The 17,488-nt window shown below is 46.3% G+C and overlaps 1 protein-coding gene across 1 annotated transcript in view; it reads right to left on the bottom strand.

Moving 5' to 3' along the window:
- Window positions 1-3,330: 3,330 nt before the first annotated feature.
- Window positions 3,331-17,488, bottom strand: part of LOC132815889 (diacylglycerol O-acyltransferase 1-like) — a 112,027-nt gene continuing 97,869 nt past the window's right edge. Inside the window, exons 14-17 of the mRNA XM_060825240.1 lie at window positions 12,908-12,973; window positions 10,647-10,734; window positions 9,034-9,096; window positions 3,331-7,009 (exon numbers count right to left, since the gene is read on the bottom strand). Of these exons, the coding sequence (XP_060681223.1) occupies window positions 6,863-7,009; window positions 9,034-9,096; window positions 10,647-10,734; window positions 12,908-12,973 (364 nt within the window). The 3' untranslated portion in view covers window positions 3,331-6,862. The remainder of the gene's footprint in view (window positions 7,010-9,033; window positions 9,097-10,646; window positions 10,735-12,907; window positions 12,974-17,488) is intronic.

The raw sequence follows: 17,488 nt of genomic DNA, 5'->3' as shown, positions 1-17,488 counted from the left end.
AGATTTTGTATAAGTTGAAAATGTGTTGCTGGTTAAAGCACAGCAGGTCAGGCAGCATCCAAGGAATAGGAAATTCGACGTTTTGGGCATAAGCCCTTCATCAGGAATGAGGAGAGGGTGGCAGGCAGGTTAAGATAAAAGGTAGGGAGGAGGGACGATGGAGATGTGATAGATGGAAGGAGGTCAAGGTGAGGGTGATAGGCCGGAGTGGGGTGGGGGCGGAGAGGTCAGGAAGAGGATTGCAGGTTAGGAGGGCGGTGCTGAGTTGAGGGAACCGACTGAGACAAGGTGGGGGGAGGGGAAATGAGGAAACTTGGAGAAATCTGAACTCATTCCTTGTGGTTGGAGGGTTCCCAGGCGGAAGATGAGGCGATCTTCCTCCAGCCGTCGTGTTGTTATGTTTTGCCGGTGGAGGAGTCCAAGGACCTGCATGTCCTCGGTGGAGTGGGAGGGAGAGTTAAAGTGTTGAGCCACGGAGTGGTTGGGTTGGGTTGGTCCGGGCGTCCCTGAGGTGTTCTCTGAAGTGTTCCGCAAGTAAGCGGCCCGTCTCCCCAATGTAGAGGAGGCCACATCGGGTGCAGCGGATGCAATAGATGATGTGTGTGGAGGTACAGGTGAACTTGTGGCGGATATGGAAGGATCCCTTGGGGCCTTGGAGGGATGTGAGGGAGGAGGTGTGGGCGCAAGTTTTACATTTCCTGCGGTTGCAGGGGAAGGTGCCGGGAGTGGAGGTTGGGTTGGTGGGGGGGGTGTGGACCTGATGAGGGAGTCACGAAGGGAGTGGTCTTTGCGGAACGCTGATAGGGGAGGGGAGGGAAATATATCCCTGGTGGTGGGGTCCGTTTGGAGGTGGCGGAAATGACGGCGGATGATACGTTGTATGCGGAGGTTGGTGGGGTGGTAGGTGAGAACCAGTGGGGTTCTGTCTTGGTGGCGGTTGGAGGAGCGGGGCTCAAGGGCGGAGGAGCGGGAAGTGGAGGAGATGCGGTGGAGGGCATCGTCGATCATGTCTGGGGGGAATCTGCGGTCCTTGAAGAAGGAGGCCATCTGGGCTGTGCGGTGTTGGAACTGGTCCTCCTGGGAGCAGATGCGGCGGAGACGAAGGAATTGGGAATATGGGATGGAGTTTTTACAGGGGGCAGGGTGGGAGGTGTAGTCCAGATAGCTGTGGGAGTCAGTCGGTTTATAGTAGATGTCTGTGTTGAGTCGGTCGCCTGAGATAGAAATGGAAAGATCTAGGAAGGGGAGGGAGGAGTCTGAGACAGTCCAGGTGAATTTGAAGTCGGGATGGAAGGTGTTAGTAAAGTTGATGAACTGTTCAACCTCCTCGTGGGAGCACGAGGCAGCGCCGATACAGTCATCGATGTAGCGGAGGAAAAGGTGGGGGGTGGTGCCAGTGTAGTTGCAGAAGATGGACTGTTCCACATATCCTACAAAGAGACAGGCATAGCTGGGGCCCATGCGGGCACCCATGGCAACTCCTTTAGTTAGATTTTGTATAACTTGAGAGTAGGACATGCCAAGGAATTTGAACTGTGCTTGATCCAGGACAGCTTAACTCCGTGGCAACCGGAGTAGAGACTGAATCTCCAACTGAATCAATATCCACAAATCAGCTACAGTGATGTCCAAGGAGAAAGTGAGGACTGCAGATGCTGGGGATCAGAGCTGAAAATGTGTTGCTGGAAAAGCACAGCAGGTCAGGCAGCATCCAAAGAGCAGGAGAATCGACATTTCGGGCATGAGCCCTTCAAGAATCAGTGATGTCCAGGCAAACAAACCTATGGCTGTATTTTTGTTTAGAATTCTACATTCCCATCTACTGCTAACCCTACATTTTCATGCCTTACAACAGGCTTCTGTCTGGAGAAATATCATTTCCGCTGTTTCCTAAGCTGCATATCTGGTCCTCTAATGTGCAAGTGTCATCTTACACCTCATCACCACCATCAGTTAGTAATGGACGATAGATGCCAGCTATGACTGAGTTTATAAAACATTTATATTCACATGGTAGGCCAGAGCTTAAATGTTTGAGGAGAAAGTGAGGACTGCAGATGCTGGAGATCAGAGCTGAAAATGTGTTGCTGGAAAAGCGCAGCAGGTCAGGCAGCATCCAAGGAGCAGGAGAATCGACATTTCAGGCATAAGCCCTTCCGAAACGTCGAATTTCCTGTTCCTTGGATGCTGCCTGACCTGCTGCGCTTTTCCAGCAACACATTTTCAGCTCAGAGCTTAAATGTTGCTAACAGGAGGATTAGCGATTGAAGCTTTTGGTCTGGCACAGAAGTAGGGGACAAGAAACCGAGGGAGAGAGAGAGACACGCACATCATTTAGTACAGAATGAGAAGGGCTCTGGCCCGAAACGTCGAATTTCCTGTTCCTTGGATGCTGCCTGACCTGCTGTGCTTTAACCAGCAACACATTTTCAACTGTGATCTCCAGCATCTGCAGACCTCACTTTTTACTTGTAAATGGACCTATCAAACAACACGTCCTCTTGACCATGAGTCTTTGGGCCTCCATACCTGGCGTCACTCAGGCACTGACACATTTACCCTGCTGTGGGGTAGGCAAAAAAATCTTTGGTTTGAGAGCAACATGCTGTTTGTGGAGAAAAGCACTCATGGAGTTTACTGCAAAGTAACACTGAGACAGCAGGCTGGGCAGAGAGACCTTCCCCCTTCCAGGGTGGTCTGAAGTAGACCGTGCATCACTCAAGGTTAGCAGTGCTAGATGCAAGCCCCTTTTTGTGAATTTTCAACAATACCACAAATGCTGATTTGATCAGAGTAGCTGTGAGCATGCAGGCTAGTTTGGATATCTCAGCAGCAAGCGGAGACAGTAAACTGAAACAAAAACAAACTCTGCTTTCTCTGGACACATGCTGCCAGACCTGCTGAGTAAATGTTTTAGATCCAATGAATTTTCTGAAGAACATCTCACTGATCCCAAAATGCCAACTCTGCTTTATCTTGCCACAGGTACTGCCAGACCTGCTGAGTTTCTTCAGTAATTCCTATTATTGTTTTAAATTTCCAGCATCTACAGTTAGTCATTCACAAGGTTTCCAATAAAGTTGATTTTCTAGCAGACGGAACTGCAGGAGTCCCAGTACATACACTGAACAACGACACTGGCTTCTGGCAGGGAACAGTTAAGGCCCCATTTTCCAGCTTCTCACTGATACATTTACTCAGAGCTGATTGAATTGCTCTACTTCATTCATGGATGTGAGTGTAGGATAATGTTTGCCAATGGTATTTGCGTGGCCCAATGGAACAGCTTGAATTACACACAATTAATTCATGAAAAACACCTTGAAGAAGTTGTTTAAAATTGTTTTTATTAAAAATCAGACCTATTGCAAGTGCTACATAAAGAGATACCCACTTGCAGGCTGGCCAGACCTTTTTCCTGGCTTCCCTTTTTAAATCCATGATCTCTATTTATTTGTTCAATTTCCAAGATACTCCCTAAAAGACATGGCACTTGTAGAGGAAAATCATTACAATATCAGAAATTAATTCTATATACATAAAACAGCATTAAAAATACATGTTTGGAGGGACATTGCTGGTGCGTTTGTTGTATCTGTAACTCATTGAAACCAGGACGACAGCAAGAGGGCACTGGGTGAACTTCCGATTCAAGGTTACAACTGAGCAGCATAATAGATTTTTAGATTAGACTTAGTGTGGAAACAGGCCCTTCGGCCCAACAAGTCCACACCGACCCGCCGAAGCGCAACCCACCCATACCCCTTACCTAACACTACGGGCAATTTAGCATGGCCAATTCACCTGACCCACACATCTTTGGACTGTGGGAGGAAACCGGAGCACCCGGAGGAAACCCACGCAGACACAGGGAGAACGTGCAAACTCCACACAGTCAGTCACCTGAGTCAGGAATTGAACCCGGGTCTACAGGCGCTGTGAGGCAGCAGTGCTAACCACTGTGCCACCGTGCCGCCCACGGGGAGCAAGACTGGGACACAACTTTTCTTGGATAATGCAGTAATTCCTTCCCCCTTCCGACAAGGGCAGATTGTAAAATCACTACCTAGTGTAGAGTTTGGTAAACAAATTTCTGCAGCTTTGTTCGAAAATAGAGAAAGCTGGCCACTTTGATTGAGAGGGTTAAGAAACTAAATGATATTACATGGTTAGCATTCACATACAGTATTCAATACTAATTAGGCTCTAATCAGCAGAACTCAGGCGTCATTCAATAATGAGAGAAACTGGGGTTGCATAATCTACAATGTATTAAACTACTCCTGAACTGGGTGAGGTCAACATGAAGGTCCTGCCGTTTCAACCTCCCCATGTCTCTCTAGAGACAGAGAGCAGTCTATGGTCCTCTACATCTATGTGACCTCTTCCAAACAGGGCACTTGTCTAACCACAGGGTCCTATTACAGTAGGAGATCGGGAGTTCCACGTTCTGGTTAGTCCTATTCACAGGACAAAAGGGAATGGAAGTAGTAAAAATAGATCTGTGAAATACAATGAACCAGATGGGAGCATCACAGTTTTGCCTCAGCTCCCTGTTACACAGCCCACCCCCCAGATGGGAGCATCACAGTTTTGCCTCAGCTCCCTGTTACACAGCCCACCCCCCAGATGGGGGCAGTGTATTTACAAAAATAAGATCTCTGCAGAGGACGGCAGTTCTTATAAAAGTAAAAAAAGAGCCATACAAAAGTCAAAAATGAGCGCAAATAGGACAACACAATCGTATTGTCCGGATCCTCCCCCCACCCACCAAATAAAATCAGACTCTGCACTGCGTTCTCCAGTCAGGATTCACTGACTGTACAGACCGGTTAGAGATTGCTGAAACAGAAAATCATTGCCACCCCTTGATTTTCCAATAATCTGCCTCCCTCATTTCCAGGTGCAGGATGCGGGTATTGAATAAGAGCCACAAGGAGGTGAGAAGCAAGGGATAACACGGAAACTGGCGCGAGGGAAGAATTTGAGGCAGGGTGTTCTCAGGTCAGGGTCAGGCTGGAGCAGATTTCCTTGCTCTCCTTTCCTCCAATCCCTCTCTAAAAATAAACTCAGACCCACTAAACAGAAACAAAACATTAGAATATTTCACAGCCTAAGTTGCTTCTTTAATGCTTCCTCCTATTCAATATATATTTCGCCAGTGCGGTGTACTCATGTACCTCAATGGCTTTACTCATGAACTGTGATCAGCAATGGTGACAACACAACAGGAAACAACTACCTCAACACAGATCCTATTAGTTGAAGCATCTATCCACACACCACTCCCCTCCTCTACTTGTTGTTCGCCTGTAGTAAAATAAGCCCCTCTCCTCGATTCAAATCAATCCAGATTTCAGTTGCTGATGTGCTCCCCTAGTGGGACAGGAATGTTAAAGTTTGACTCTACGAAAGATAATACTCCAGAAATTGCATTGTTGATGCAGTTTTGTTGCAGTAGGAATCAAACAAACTTACAATCAGAGGTTTCAAAATCAGTCAGGCACTTAGTGAAAAACAGACACTTTTCTGGGGAGGATGGTCTCTGGTTCAGACTGGTTTTAGCTCCCTTAAACATGAAAACACTTTTGAAAAATATTAAGTTTTCCTATGATCAGTGTTTATAGTGAGAAACATCCATAACACTTGGTTGTTGACTGGACATGATAAAACCAGAGCACGGTTCCTAAAGGAGAAACTGATGGAAGTAGGCAATGGAAGGGTATTTTGTTGTTTAAGGCATTCACTCACTCATCCAACGTTTTGTTAGAATATGTCAGCAAAAGTCAATGTTTCTGACAGAATGTAAAGCTGCTGGGCAGGACTTGCTCCTGTGAGATTCCCTCATCCAGGCAAATCATTCCATCGCTCACCGGCTGTAACCTTGTCACAGGGGAGCAGGCTTCAGGAAACCAGGGCACAAGGGAGACACTCACAGAGGATGAAAACACGGCTTTTACTCCATCTTATAACCTTACCCTTCCATTGACTCAGCAGGTAATTGATAAATTATTTGGAGATGATGATCGACTCCTGGAGGCTTATTCACCCTGAGGGCTACATGTCCTCAGCAAAATGGAGAAATCCTACACTGGGCTCATTCACTACACAGAGCACATTCCTAAACACAGCTATCACAACTCCAACCTGTGACCAGCAATGTTCCTTGCTGGGTGGAGGAAATGTGAGATGCAAAAAAAGAAACCTACCAGCAACAAACAAACAACAAAAATGAAAGAAATAAGTGTCCTCCATGGGGTACCATTCAGCTGACTTTCAATGTTAATACTCTCAGACATTTCAAATAAAGGTAGAAGAGAAAAGAACACCCTATTGTGTGCTTCAATCCCCCGATCCTGGATGAGGAGAGAGATGGTGAATGAATTATTTTCACCAGGCTCATCCAATTTTCTCACCCAATCCCACTGCCCCCTCCCACCCCCCATTTGTTGGGGATCATGCAGACAAAATCCAACCACCTTTCCCTCTTTTACAATGGACGGTTACACGAGCTTATGGGTCACACATTTTACATCCCACATCACCGGGATCTTGCCGCCTGGAAACTCTATTTCCACCTGACCCTCATCCCCCAAACCCCTGACCAGCCAGTCACCAGCTTCAGTCCTCTGGGTCCAATTTGCAATATTCAGTGACTGCATTACCATTTCCCCCACTGCTCTGTGGTTACAAAAAGAATAATTCACACAGGATGGTGGCCCGTGTGTTCCACAAACAATTTAAGGCATTTAACCCTTTAAAGCAAAAGAAAATACTCTCCAAGAAATTTCCACTGATTATGAAAGTAGATGAGTGTCCTTGCTCACGTTCCAGATGGTGCCGTTTTTGCACGTTTCTGTGATCACTGCGATCCCTCATAGTTCAGGATGTAATAATCGTGGACATACATCAGCACTGCAATTGGCTGACCGATGATCAGGGACAGCCACACTGCTGCGTTTCCATAATTCCCACTCAGAAACTTCCCAACTAACCAAGCCAGTGGGACCTGGAAATTAAAAGAGACAAGTGATTCTTTTCCACCTCTGCACATCACAGTCCGTCTTCTCTCTTCCTCATCATCCCGCAGTGTGCATTGAGTCAAAGAAACCCACGGCACAGAAAAGGCCCTTCAGTCCATCAAACCCGTGCTAGCCAAAAACATGTCGAGGGGATTAGTGTCAGAAAAACTGCACACTTCTCAGCCCACATTCCCTCCTCAAAGCTGAAGGAGCTAGGAGTTCAGACCTTACATTCACCAGGTGGACAAATTTGCCTCTCCCCACATACACACACACACACTTCCTGTCTCTCCCACTCACCCACACCTATAAGTCTATGGGGTGAATTTGCATTTGCAGATTTGTAACTGCAGATACATTTTATTTTGATCAAAAGCACACACTCCGTAAACAGTCAACGTGACAGTTTATGAATACTTACTTTGGAAATAAAACCAGTCTGACTCTCGGGTAGGACAGAGACAGTCTTACCTCACATCTTTAATGCAGTGTCTGAGCTATCACATTTTGTTTAAATATACTGAAAGCCTGAATTTATCTCAGGGTTTAACTTGAAAGAAATTCTGGGGTTTACATATTAATCAATCAGGAGAAAGTGAGGACTGCAGATGCTGGAGATCAGAGCTGAAAATGTGTTGCTGGAAAAGCGCAGCAGGTCAGGCAGCATCCAAGGAACAGGAGAATCGACGCTTCGGGCATAAGCCCTTCTTCAGGAATCATTCCTGAAGAAAGGCTTATGCCCGAAACGTCGATTCTCCTGCTCTTTGGATGCTGCCTGACCTGCTGCGCTTTTCCAGCAACACACTTTCAGCATATCAATCAATCAAACCTGCATCCCCATTCTAAACGATTAAAGACTTAACAGCAATCTAGGTGTGTTCAATACATCGCATCAGTTGTATGATACTTCGACCTTTTACTATAAATTCTGTCTCCTATGTATCCTGTCCCAGCGGCTACCTGAAGGGAGTGTGCTCCTAAAACTTGTACTTGCAAATAAACCTGTTGGGACGATAACCTGGTGTCATGTGATTTTCAATTCATGGATAAGGTTAAACATCCTGAACAATCTGTGTTAAGCTAAAATCTGCTGTTTAGACGGTTCTGGAGGGAAGGGCACTCGGAGTCTACTCATAGATCAGCTGTGATTACCGCACATTAAAAACCTGCGAGATGCAGTAGCTTTTGCAACATGAGGATGGTACTGGGAGGGGAAAGGGAGAAGAATCGATAAGTGAGCACCCCCCTGTCCTGTCTGATTGTCACATTCAGGCTTTTGGGTTCACCCCTGCTTAAGGAAACCACATATCGCGTGTCGACCAACCCAAGAGGGTAAATGCTTTAATTATTCGACGAACATTACAGTTCCTTCTGGTAGAACGCAACAGTTGCATACCTCTGCAAACTTGCATTATAGAAAAATCAGACGGCCAGATACCGCTGTGGAAAAATCACACTAAGAGACCTCTACAGAAAATCCCTATACCCATTCAGTAGACAGTTTGCCTTATCCAAACAGTGTCCACAATTCACCAATTGCATTATTAGATTACTTACATTAGATTAGATTACTTAGTGTGGAAACAGGCCCTTCGGCCCAACAAGTCCACACCGACCCGCAACCCACCCATTCCCCTACATTTACCCCTTTTATCTAACACTACGGGCATTTTAGCATGGCCAGTTCACCTGAACTGCACATCTTTGGACTGTGGGAGCAAACCCACGCAGACTCCACACAGTCAGTCACCTGAGTCGGGAATTGAACCCGGGTCTCAGGCGCTGTGAGGCAGCAGTGCTAACCACTGTGCCACCCACAGATTATAGCCAATTCTCGTTGACGAGATGGGCATTGTACCAGAATGACCTGCACTGAATCATGCTGACCTGTTCCCATACAACACCCTCCATCATGCTCAGCACCACAGGATGGACAAGTGGATGCCAACCTCTGCTTTCAAAGAATCCATCTCCCCGAATCAGATAATTTTGTTCCTGTGGAAGCACTCACCTGAGCCATCATCCCCATGAATGCCCACAGACGGAACATCTTCAAAGGAACACTGACCAGATACTGGAGAAACAAGACAATCTTTTAGGATTTGAACTACAGATTCACACAATGCCATTTCAGCATTAAAACAAAGAACCGCAGATGCCAGGAATCTGAAAAACAGCAATTGTTGGGAGAACCTCAGCAGGTCAGGCAAAGTCCCTCTGAAGAAAGGTCACTGGACTCAAAACATTAACTCTGCTTTCTCTCCACAGATGTTGACAGACCTGCTGAGTTTCTCCAACAATTTCGGTTCCTGTCACAGTTTCTGATGATTCATTGACGTTGAGATCAGTGTGTGTCACGATGACAGTGGCCTTCTCAGCCAGGTCGAACACGGTGGGTTCATGCTCCATTCTAGAAGTTGGGTGAAATAAACCAGAGTGACACGCTATTGCTGCTTCTCTTGGATCAGATGGGAAACCTGGGGGGGGGGGGGGGGCTGATCTCTAAAATGGATGCAAAATCTCTCAATGCTATTCTGAAAAGCAGGAGTTTTCTCTCAGTTCTCGGAATCTCTACAGCGTGGACGTTAGTCATTCAGCCCACCGAGTTCACACAGACACAGCAAACAGTACCCCACCCAGATCCACCCCCCCACCCCACCCTGCATTTCCCACAGCTAGCCCATCGACCCTACACATCCCTGGACACCATGGGCAATTTAGCATGGCCAATCCACCTAACCTACACACCTCCAGACTGCAAGAGGAAACCCACGCAGACAGTGGGAGAATGAGAAAACTCCACACAGTCACCAGAGGGTGGAATCAAACCACCTGGCACCAAGAGGCAGCATTTCTTCATCGACTAACATCGCAAACACAAATCAGGAAAAATACAGGAAATGTTAACACTGATCCCCACCCTGCATCTGTGGCCACAACTGCTGAGTATTTTCAGCCATTTTGGGTCTTCCACAAATTGACCAACGCACTATTCACCTGATTGTTGGAACTCGCTCTGAGCAAACTGACTGCCATATTTTCCCACAGCACATCTGAACACATTTCAAGAAACACGTCATTGGCTGTGAAGTAATTTCGGATAGGTGTAGAATTGCAGATTTTTCTTTGCTCCACCAAAGGACCTCAGCTGGAACCATTTTGCAGCTGCTGACTGAGATGATGCCTGATGTTATCTTGGTTGAGATGGTCAGCATTTGGAGGTGATATGTTCACTGTGATAATCTCCAGAGTGTGCCATCCTTTTCCTTGGCAAATGTGTTGGGGGAATGTGTCAGTAAACACGCCTGACCGCGGCAGTGGCTAACCTTAGGGCCAGTTAGGGATCAGCAACAAACATTGGTCAAGCCCGAGTGTCACTTGCATCCTACGATGCAGCATGCTTGCATTAGCAGGAGGCCATGGTGGAAACAACGATTATTGTCGACAAAGGATGGCAGGAACTCCAATGCAACGGATGGGGAGGGCAGGAACCAGGGGAATTGTGGGGAACTATCCTCACCAGCTAAGGAGCTTTTGAGGGAAGTGATAGCACGGGCTGGGAGGGGTAACATTTAAACACTCAGCAGCAAAAACAAAACCTCCCCCAAAAACAAACGTTCAGACCTCATGAAAGAAAGCGGATGCCAGGAAGACCGCGGTCTGGGCTATCCTCTTGTTCACCCCCATCTTCAGCATGGGCTTGTAGAAGTGCCTGCCAATAAAACACACGGATTTAACAGATTTACTGCAGATTCTCCCACCCAAATATTAAAGTGCCCCCCTCCCCTCCCATGACCTCTCGGTTCATCACACCCGAATCGGCCTGTTCCGGTCTCTCCTTTAACTTGTGAACTGTGTTGACCCCACGGCCCTGTACCAGTGGGAAGGACAAGGGCAGCCGATACACACAGGCATCGCAGTTACAAAGTTCACCTCCGAAAGAGACATCATCCTGAGATGGTAACAGTTTTAATTGAGGGGTAATAGATATAGGATAGATGACAGAGGTAGGTTTGTTAATCAGAGTAGTAGGGGCGTGGAACGCACTGCCTGCAACAGTGAGAGACTCACCAACTTTAAGGGCATTTAAATGGTCATTGGATAAACACAAGGATGAGAGTGGAATAGTGCAGGTTAGATAGGCTTCAGATTGTTGTGCCAACCTGTGAAACCATCGAGGGCCGAAGGGCCTGTACTGTGCTGTAGTGTTCTACGTTGCATATATCACTGCTGTTCCTTAGGTATTGCTGGGTCAAAATCTTGGAAGTGCTTCCCTAACAGCTCTGCGAATGTCCATCTACCCCAGGGAATGCAGTGGTCTAAAATGAGAGTTCACCATCACCACCACCGCCTTGAGGGCAATTAGGAACAGACGCTACACGCTGGTCTACACAGTGTCAGCCACATGCCACACGTTAAACCAAAGTCCCAGGCACCTCTAGCCCCCACCCTTGCTGACCTACAACGGGCCACCAATTGCCTCCAAATTAAACAGTTGCCTGTGTCTTCAAATTCATTAGTGGCCTTATTCCAAAACATCCCAAATCTAACAAGAACATCTCAAGGTATCCAGGCATAAAGATCGGGGCCTCTGCGGTGTTCTTTAACTGCAGAAGAAAACATTAGAACATCGCTGCTATGTAATTTTAAGACTACCTGTACATATGTACACAGCTTGTTTCCCACTATATTAACAAGCAACCATTACCTCGAGAAGGTACAGAGAATACTGGTGGCAGTTGTAGGAGAACTCAACAGATAATAGACAATATAACAATGTAAATTAATGCAACAGCATAAATAAAAGATAAAGAACAATAAGCAGAGGTAGCTGCATTCCTGTAAGAAGAGAGATAGACACTTTAAGGTGCAAAGGTGTCCTGATACACGACAGGATGAGGGACACCTACAGTTAGGATCAGCAGCCGAGCAAGGGCAGAATGTACATTATAAACAGAGCTGCTTTGTTTTGTGACTGCACTGAATATAGTCTCCAGCAGGAGGAGCTCTCTAACATCACAGAGGGTGCCCCTATAGCATGTGGACTGCAGCAGCTCCAGGGCAACTATGGGATGGGGACTAACCACTGACCTCATCAGCACTGTCCACATGTGGTGAAAGACTGAAGATGTTATTCCGCCGTCTTGACAATGAAAGGCTGTAAGATTGCTGTAATATATTACAGATCGGGCGATACAAAGTGGGTTTGAACATTCAGTCTGGTTTCGGAGGGCCAGTCTGAGGTTCGGGTGGGGTGGGGGTGTCATGGGTATTTATTATCCTGACTTCACAGCTCCAAACAACATAACTCCCAACTACGGGAAAATACTGCTCAGTCCTGTGCTCAATCATCGATTAATGAAACAAAATCTAAACAGATCCCTTCCACCAAACTCTCCATTCCCCATCTCCAACCTTGGGCTTCACTTTTACCTTCAATCTTAAATGTACTCAGCTCTGCGTTCAACCAAGTTAGGCCTACCCTTTTGTAAATCCCGTTAGAAAGCGCTGAACCGCTGTCTCCTTTGAGTCTCACCACTGGGTCTGGCCTTAAAGGAAGCTAGCTAAATACAACATGGAGAAAGCAAAAGGAGGCGGCTTTAATAGCATTCCATAAAGAGTGGTGGAAAGACAAGTACTGGAACAGAGCGGATGGCCAAGGGGCTGGCTTCTGAGCTGTAATCTCTATATAAATGTTTTGACTCCTTACTCCTGGTGCTCTTTTCCCTACGGCTCGGTCAATCATCACAGGACGTGCCCCATCACTACGTTAAAGGTGACGCTAGGTCAGAAATGAATGCCACACAAACCTTCACCTTTAACTCATTCCCGCGGCTCCGGTGAAAGGCAGAAGGGAGCCGCAGGGTGGAGTAAACTAGGCTCACCTGCTGCACCACTTGTGAACGGGAATATTCCAGTTCTTCCAGAAGTATGTCACGGTCTCTGAATTCCTAGGACACAAACAGATTGTTACACACCTCACTTCAACATTGACAGCACTGCCAGGACCTGCTGGGGGCTGAGAGTGAGGCTAGTGTCACCAAATCTACTGCCCAGCCCAGGGCAGGGGACACTGCTGCTGAGGTGAAGTTACTCATGCCTCAGTCATTAACCGAGGTGCTCAGCAGTGAGCAACGGGACAGGTCCATTCCAGTATCGGGTCAACTCCCTGCTCAGGAATCCAGTTGATGGTAACACTGGGCAAGTCAGATCTGGCTTGGTGGACCAAACGCTTTATTTTCCTTTTTGTAGATCACAGATAAATTGTCAATATAAACAGTGAAAATACATATTATGAACGGAAGAGACTCTCAATGTACTTTCAAACCAATATTAAAATTTACTACACAAAAAAAAACACAAGCTCTCAACTAACTGAAATCGTACCCATCCTTACAAATATCTGAAACAAACATTTGATCCTTTTGGCTGGAATGCCACCTTATAGACCCTGAAAACTTTGTAAAGAATCATCCATTCCCACACTAAAGTCCTTTGTTCATCTGTCACTGGTGTGTAACGAATTTTGTTTTGGCAAAATTCTGCATTTACCCAACGTCATTCTCTTGAATTCACACCCCCCATTACGTATCCACAAGCCGCTAACTCAGCTCACTATTCTGACTGAACGTGGGTGAAGGCAGAATCATGCAGCATAGAATCAGACCCAGCCAACAAACTCCACTAATTCGGTTTACCTGCAGCAGGTTCACAGCTGATGGTGCCCTGGTGATCATCCAGATGTTGCTGAAGTGCTGAGTGTGTCTGCCTTAACAACCCTCTCAGGCAACACGTTCCAGCTGAAAATGTTTTTCCTTCGATCTCCTCAAAACCACTCCCTCCTCACCTTAAACTAATATCCTCTGGTCCTAGACATATCTGCCACAGGGAAAAGATTCTCACAATCTATCCTGTCTGTGCCTCTCAATGTTGCAGCCGTTAATCGGATCCACCCCCTCAGCCTGCCCTGCTCCAGGGAAAACGAGCCCATCCTACCCAGTCTCCGCTCATTACTGAGCCTTTCCATCCCAGACAGCATCCTGGTGAATCTCCTCTGCACCCTCTCCAGTGCAATCATTTCTCTCCGATAGGGTGGTGATTGGAGCTGCACACTGTACTCCATCAGTGGCCTTACCAATGCTCGATAAACTTGGAACAAGCCTTCCTTGCTCCTATACTCTACAATTGAGCTAATGAAGACAAGCATCCAGTATGGCTTCTTCACCCACCCTGTCTACCAATGCTAACAGCTTCAGAGATCCACGGACTCCCACACCAAGGTTTCTTTGTCCCTCAGTCCCCTGCAGGGTCCTACCCTGCATTGTCGATACCCTTCCTTTATCAGACCTCCCAAAATGCATCACCTCACACTTACTGGGATTAAATGCCATCTGCCATTACGGTCCAATTTACCAGCTGATCAATATCAGAATGTAGCCAGAGACCATCCTCCTCGCTACCAAAACCCATTTGCGTCATCTGCAAACTTACTAATTATACTTTCTACATTCATATCCAAGTCATTAACCTTTATAACAAACAGCGTTCCGATGGTACACTGCTGGTCACATGATTCTAATGACAAAAACGACTCTCCCCCATCATCCTTTGCCTTCTATTTGTAAACTAACTTTGGATCCAGTTTGACAACTTGCCTTGAATCCTTTGGGCCCTTCCTTTCACAGCAGCTTGACAAAGGCCTTAATGAAGTCCATGTAAACCACATCAACCCTCAAAAATATTCGTCACTTTTCAAAAAAGTGAATTAGTCAGACAGGATCTCCACCAAATAAATCCATGCTGACTATCTCTGATCAATTCCTGCCTTGCCAAGCATTGATTAGTCCTGACTTCAGAGATTTGCACAATAATTTCCCTTCCCCTGCTGTCAGATTACCTGCTCTGTAATTACTGGCCTATCCCTACTGTCCTTCTTGTACAAAGGGAATCACATTAACTATCCTCCAGTTATCTGACATTGCACATGCGGTCAGTGAGGTATTAAATATCTCCATCACGGCCACTGCAATCTATTCCCCCGCCACCCATAGGAGCCTGGGGATAAGTCACCTCAGGCCCTGGGGATTTATGCACCATTATGTCCAATAAAATATCTAATACCACCTCCTCATTAACCCTAATGTGATCAAGAACCTCAACTATCCAACTGATGGCCCCACCTACAATGTCTTTCTCTGTGAGTAAGGCTCACAGACATTTACTGGTGCCATGCACAAGTTGCCCTTTGCATCTCTAACAGGTCCCCGGAAATATACAGAAAAGCCTGGGAATTACCTTGATCCTGTCAGTGAAAGGTATTTCCTGGCCCCTCCTTTTCTTGCTAGTTTTCTTTATAAGTACCCTCCTACACATTGTAGTTTTGAAGGATATCCCATTTTAGTGAGCTGTACCTGACTTATTTTTACTTCACTCATGGGTGCCGACATCACTGGCCAGGCCCAGCATTTATAACCCATCCCGACTCGCCCAGAAGGCGTTTAAGAGTCAACCACAATGGTGTGGGCCTGGAGTCACGTGTAGGCTGGACCAGGTAAGGATTGCAATTTGGAATCTCTAGTTATTTTAGTTTCAACAGACCATAACATTGGATGGAAGTGACTGGGAGGCGAATCAAAAATTTAATAATTTAAAGGAGATTTTTCTAGGACGTTTAAGGATGAGCGATTAATGCTGGCCCAGCCAGTGAAGCCCACACACCCTGAATGAAGGAAAAGGAAGCTTTTGGGCCCTTACCTTTCACAGCAGCTTGACAAAGGCCTTAATGAAGTCCATGTAAACCACATCAACCCTCAAAAATATTCGTCACTTTTCAAAAAAGTGAATTAGTCAGACAGGATCCTCCCCGAATAAATCCATGCTGACTATCCCTGATCAATTCCTGCCTTGCCAAGCATTGATTAATCCTGACTTCAGAGATTTGCACAATAATTTCCCTTCCCAGATTACCTGCTCTGTAATTACTGGCCTATCCCTACTGTCCTTCTTGTACAAAGGGAATCACATTAACTATCCTCCAGTTATCTGACACTGCACATGCGGTCAGTGAGGTATTAAATATCTCCATCACGGCCACTGCAATCTATTCCCCCGCCACTCATAGGAGCCTGGGGATACGTCACCTCAGGCCCTGGGGATTTATGCACCATTATGTCCAATAAAATATCTAATACCACCTCCTCATTAATCCTAATGTGATCAAGAACCTCAACTATCCTACTGATGGCCCCAGCTACAATGTCTTTCTCTGTGAGTAAGGCTCACAGACATTTACTGGTGCCATGCACAAGTTGCCCTTTGCATCTCTAACAGGTCCCCGGAAATATACAGAAAAGCCTGGGAATTACCTTGATCCTGTCAGTGAAAGGTATTTCCTGGCCCCTCTTTTTCTTGCTAGTTTTCTTTATAAGTACCCTCCTACACATTGTAGTTTTGAAGGATATCCCATTTTAGTGAGCTGTACCTGACTTATTTTTACTTCACTCATGGGTGCCGACATCACTGGCCAGGCCCAGCATTTATAACCCATCCCGACTCGCCCAGAAGGCGTTTAAGAGTCAACCACAATGGTGTGGGCCTGGAGTCACGTGTAGGCTGGACCAGGTAAGGATTGCAATTTGGAATCTCTAGTTATTTTAGTTTCAACAGACCATAACATTGGATGGAAGTGACTGGGAGGCGAATCAAAAATTTAATAATTTAAAGGAGATTTTTCTAGGACGTTTAAGGATGAGCGATTAATGCTGGCCCAGCCAGTGAAGCCCACACACCCTGAATGAAGGAAAAGGAAGCTTGTTTTTGAGAGGTCATTCACTTTGGAAGGAGTAACAGGAAGACACAGAGTACTGGGTTAATGATAAGATTCTTGGTTGTGTAGATGAGCAGGGAGATGTACATAAATCCCTGAAAGTTGCCACCCAGGTTGATAGGGTTGTTACAAAGGTACACAGTGTGTTAGCTTTTATTGGTAGAGGGACTGAGTTTCAGAACCATGTACAAAACTCTGGTGCGGCCGTAATTGAAGTATTGCGTGTAGTTCTGGTCACCACATTATAGGAAGGATGTGGAAGCTTTGGAAAGGGTTCGGGGAGATTTACCAGAATGTTGCCTGGTACGAAGGGAAGGTCTTATGAGGAAAGGCTGAGGGCCTTGAGGGTGCTTTCATGAGAGAGAAGGAGGGTGAGAGGTGACTTAATAGAGACATATAAGATAATCAGAGGGCTAGATAGGGTGGACAGGGACAGCCTTTTTCCTCAGATGGTGATGGCTAGCACGAGGGGCATAGCTTTAAATTGAGAGGTGTTGGATATAGGACAGATGTCAGAGGTAGTTTCTTTATTCAGTAGTAGGGGTGTGGAACACCCTGCTTGCAACAGGAGTAGACTTGCCAACTTCAAGGGCATTTAAATGGTCATTGGACAAACATATGGATGGTAATAGAATCGTGT

This window comes from Hemiscyllium ocellatum, chromosome 5 (genome assembly GCF_020745735.1).
Source record: "Hemiscyllium ocellatum isolate sHemOce1 chromosome 5, sHemOce1.pat.X.cur, whole genome shotgun sequence".
Classification (NCBI taxonomy): Eukaryota; Metazoa; Chordata; class Chondrichthyes; order Orectolobiformes; family Hemiscylliidae; genus Hemiscyllium; species Hemiscyllium ocellatum.
The sequence above is the reverse complement of the archived record's forward strand: the minus strand, read 5'-3'. Positions and strand labels throughout refer to the sequence as shown.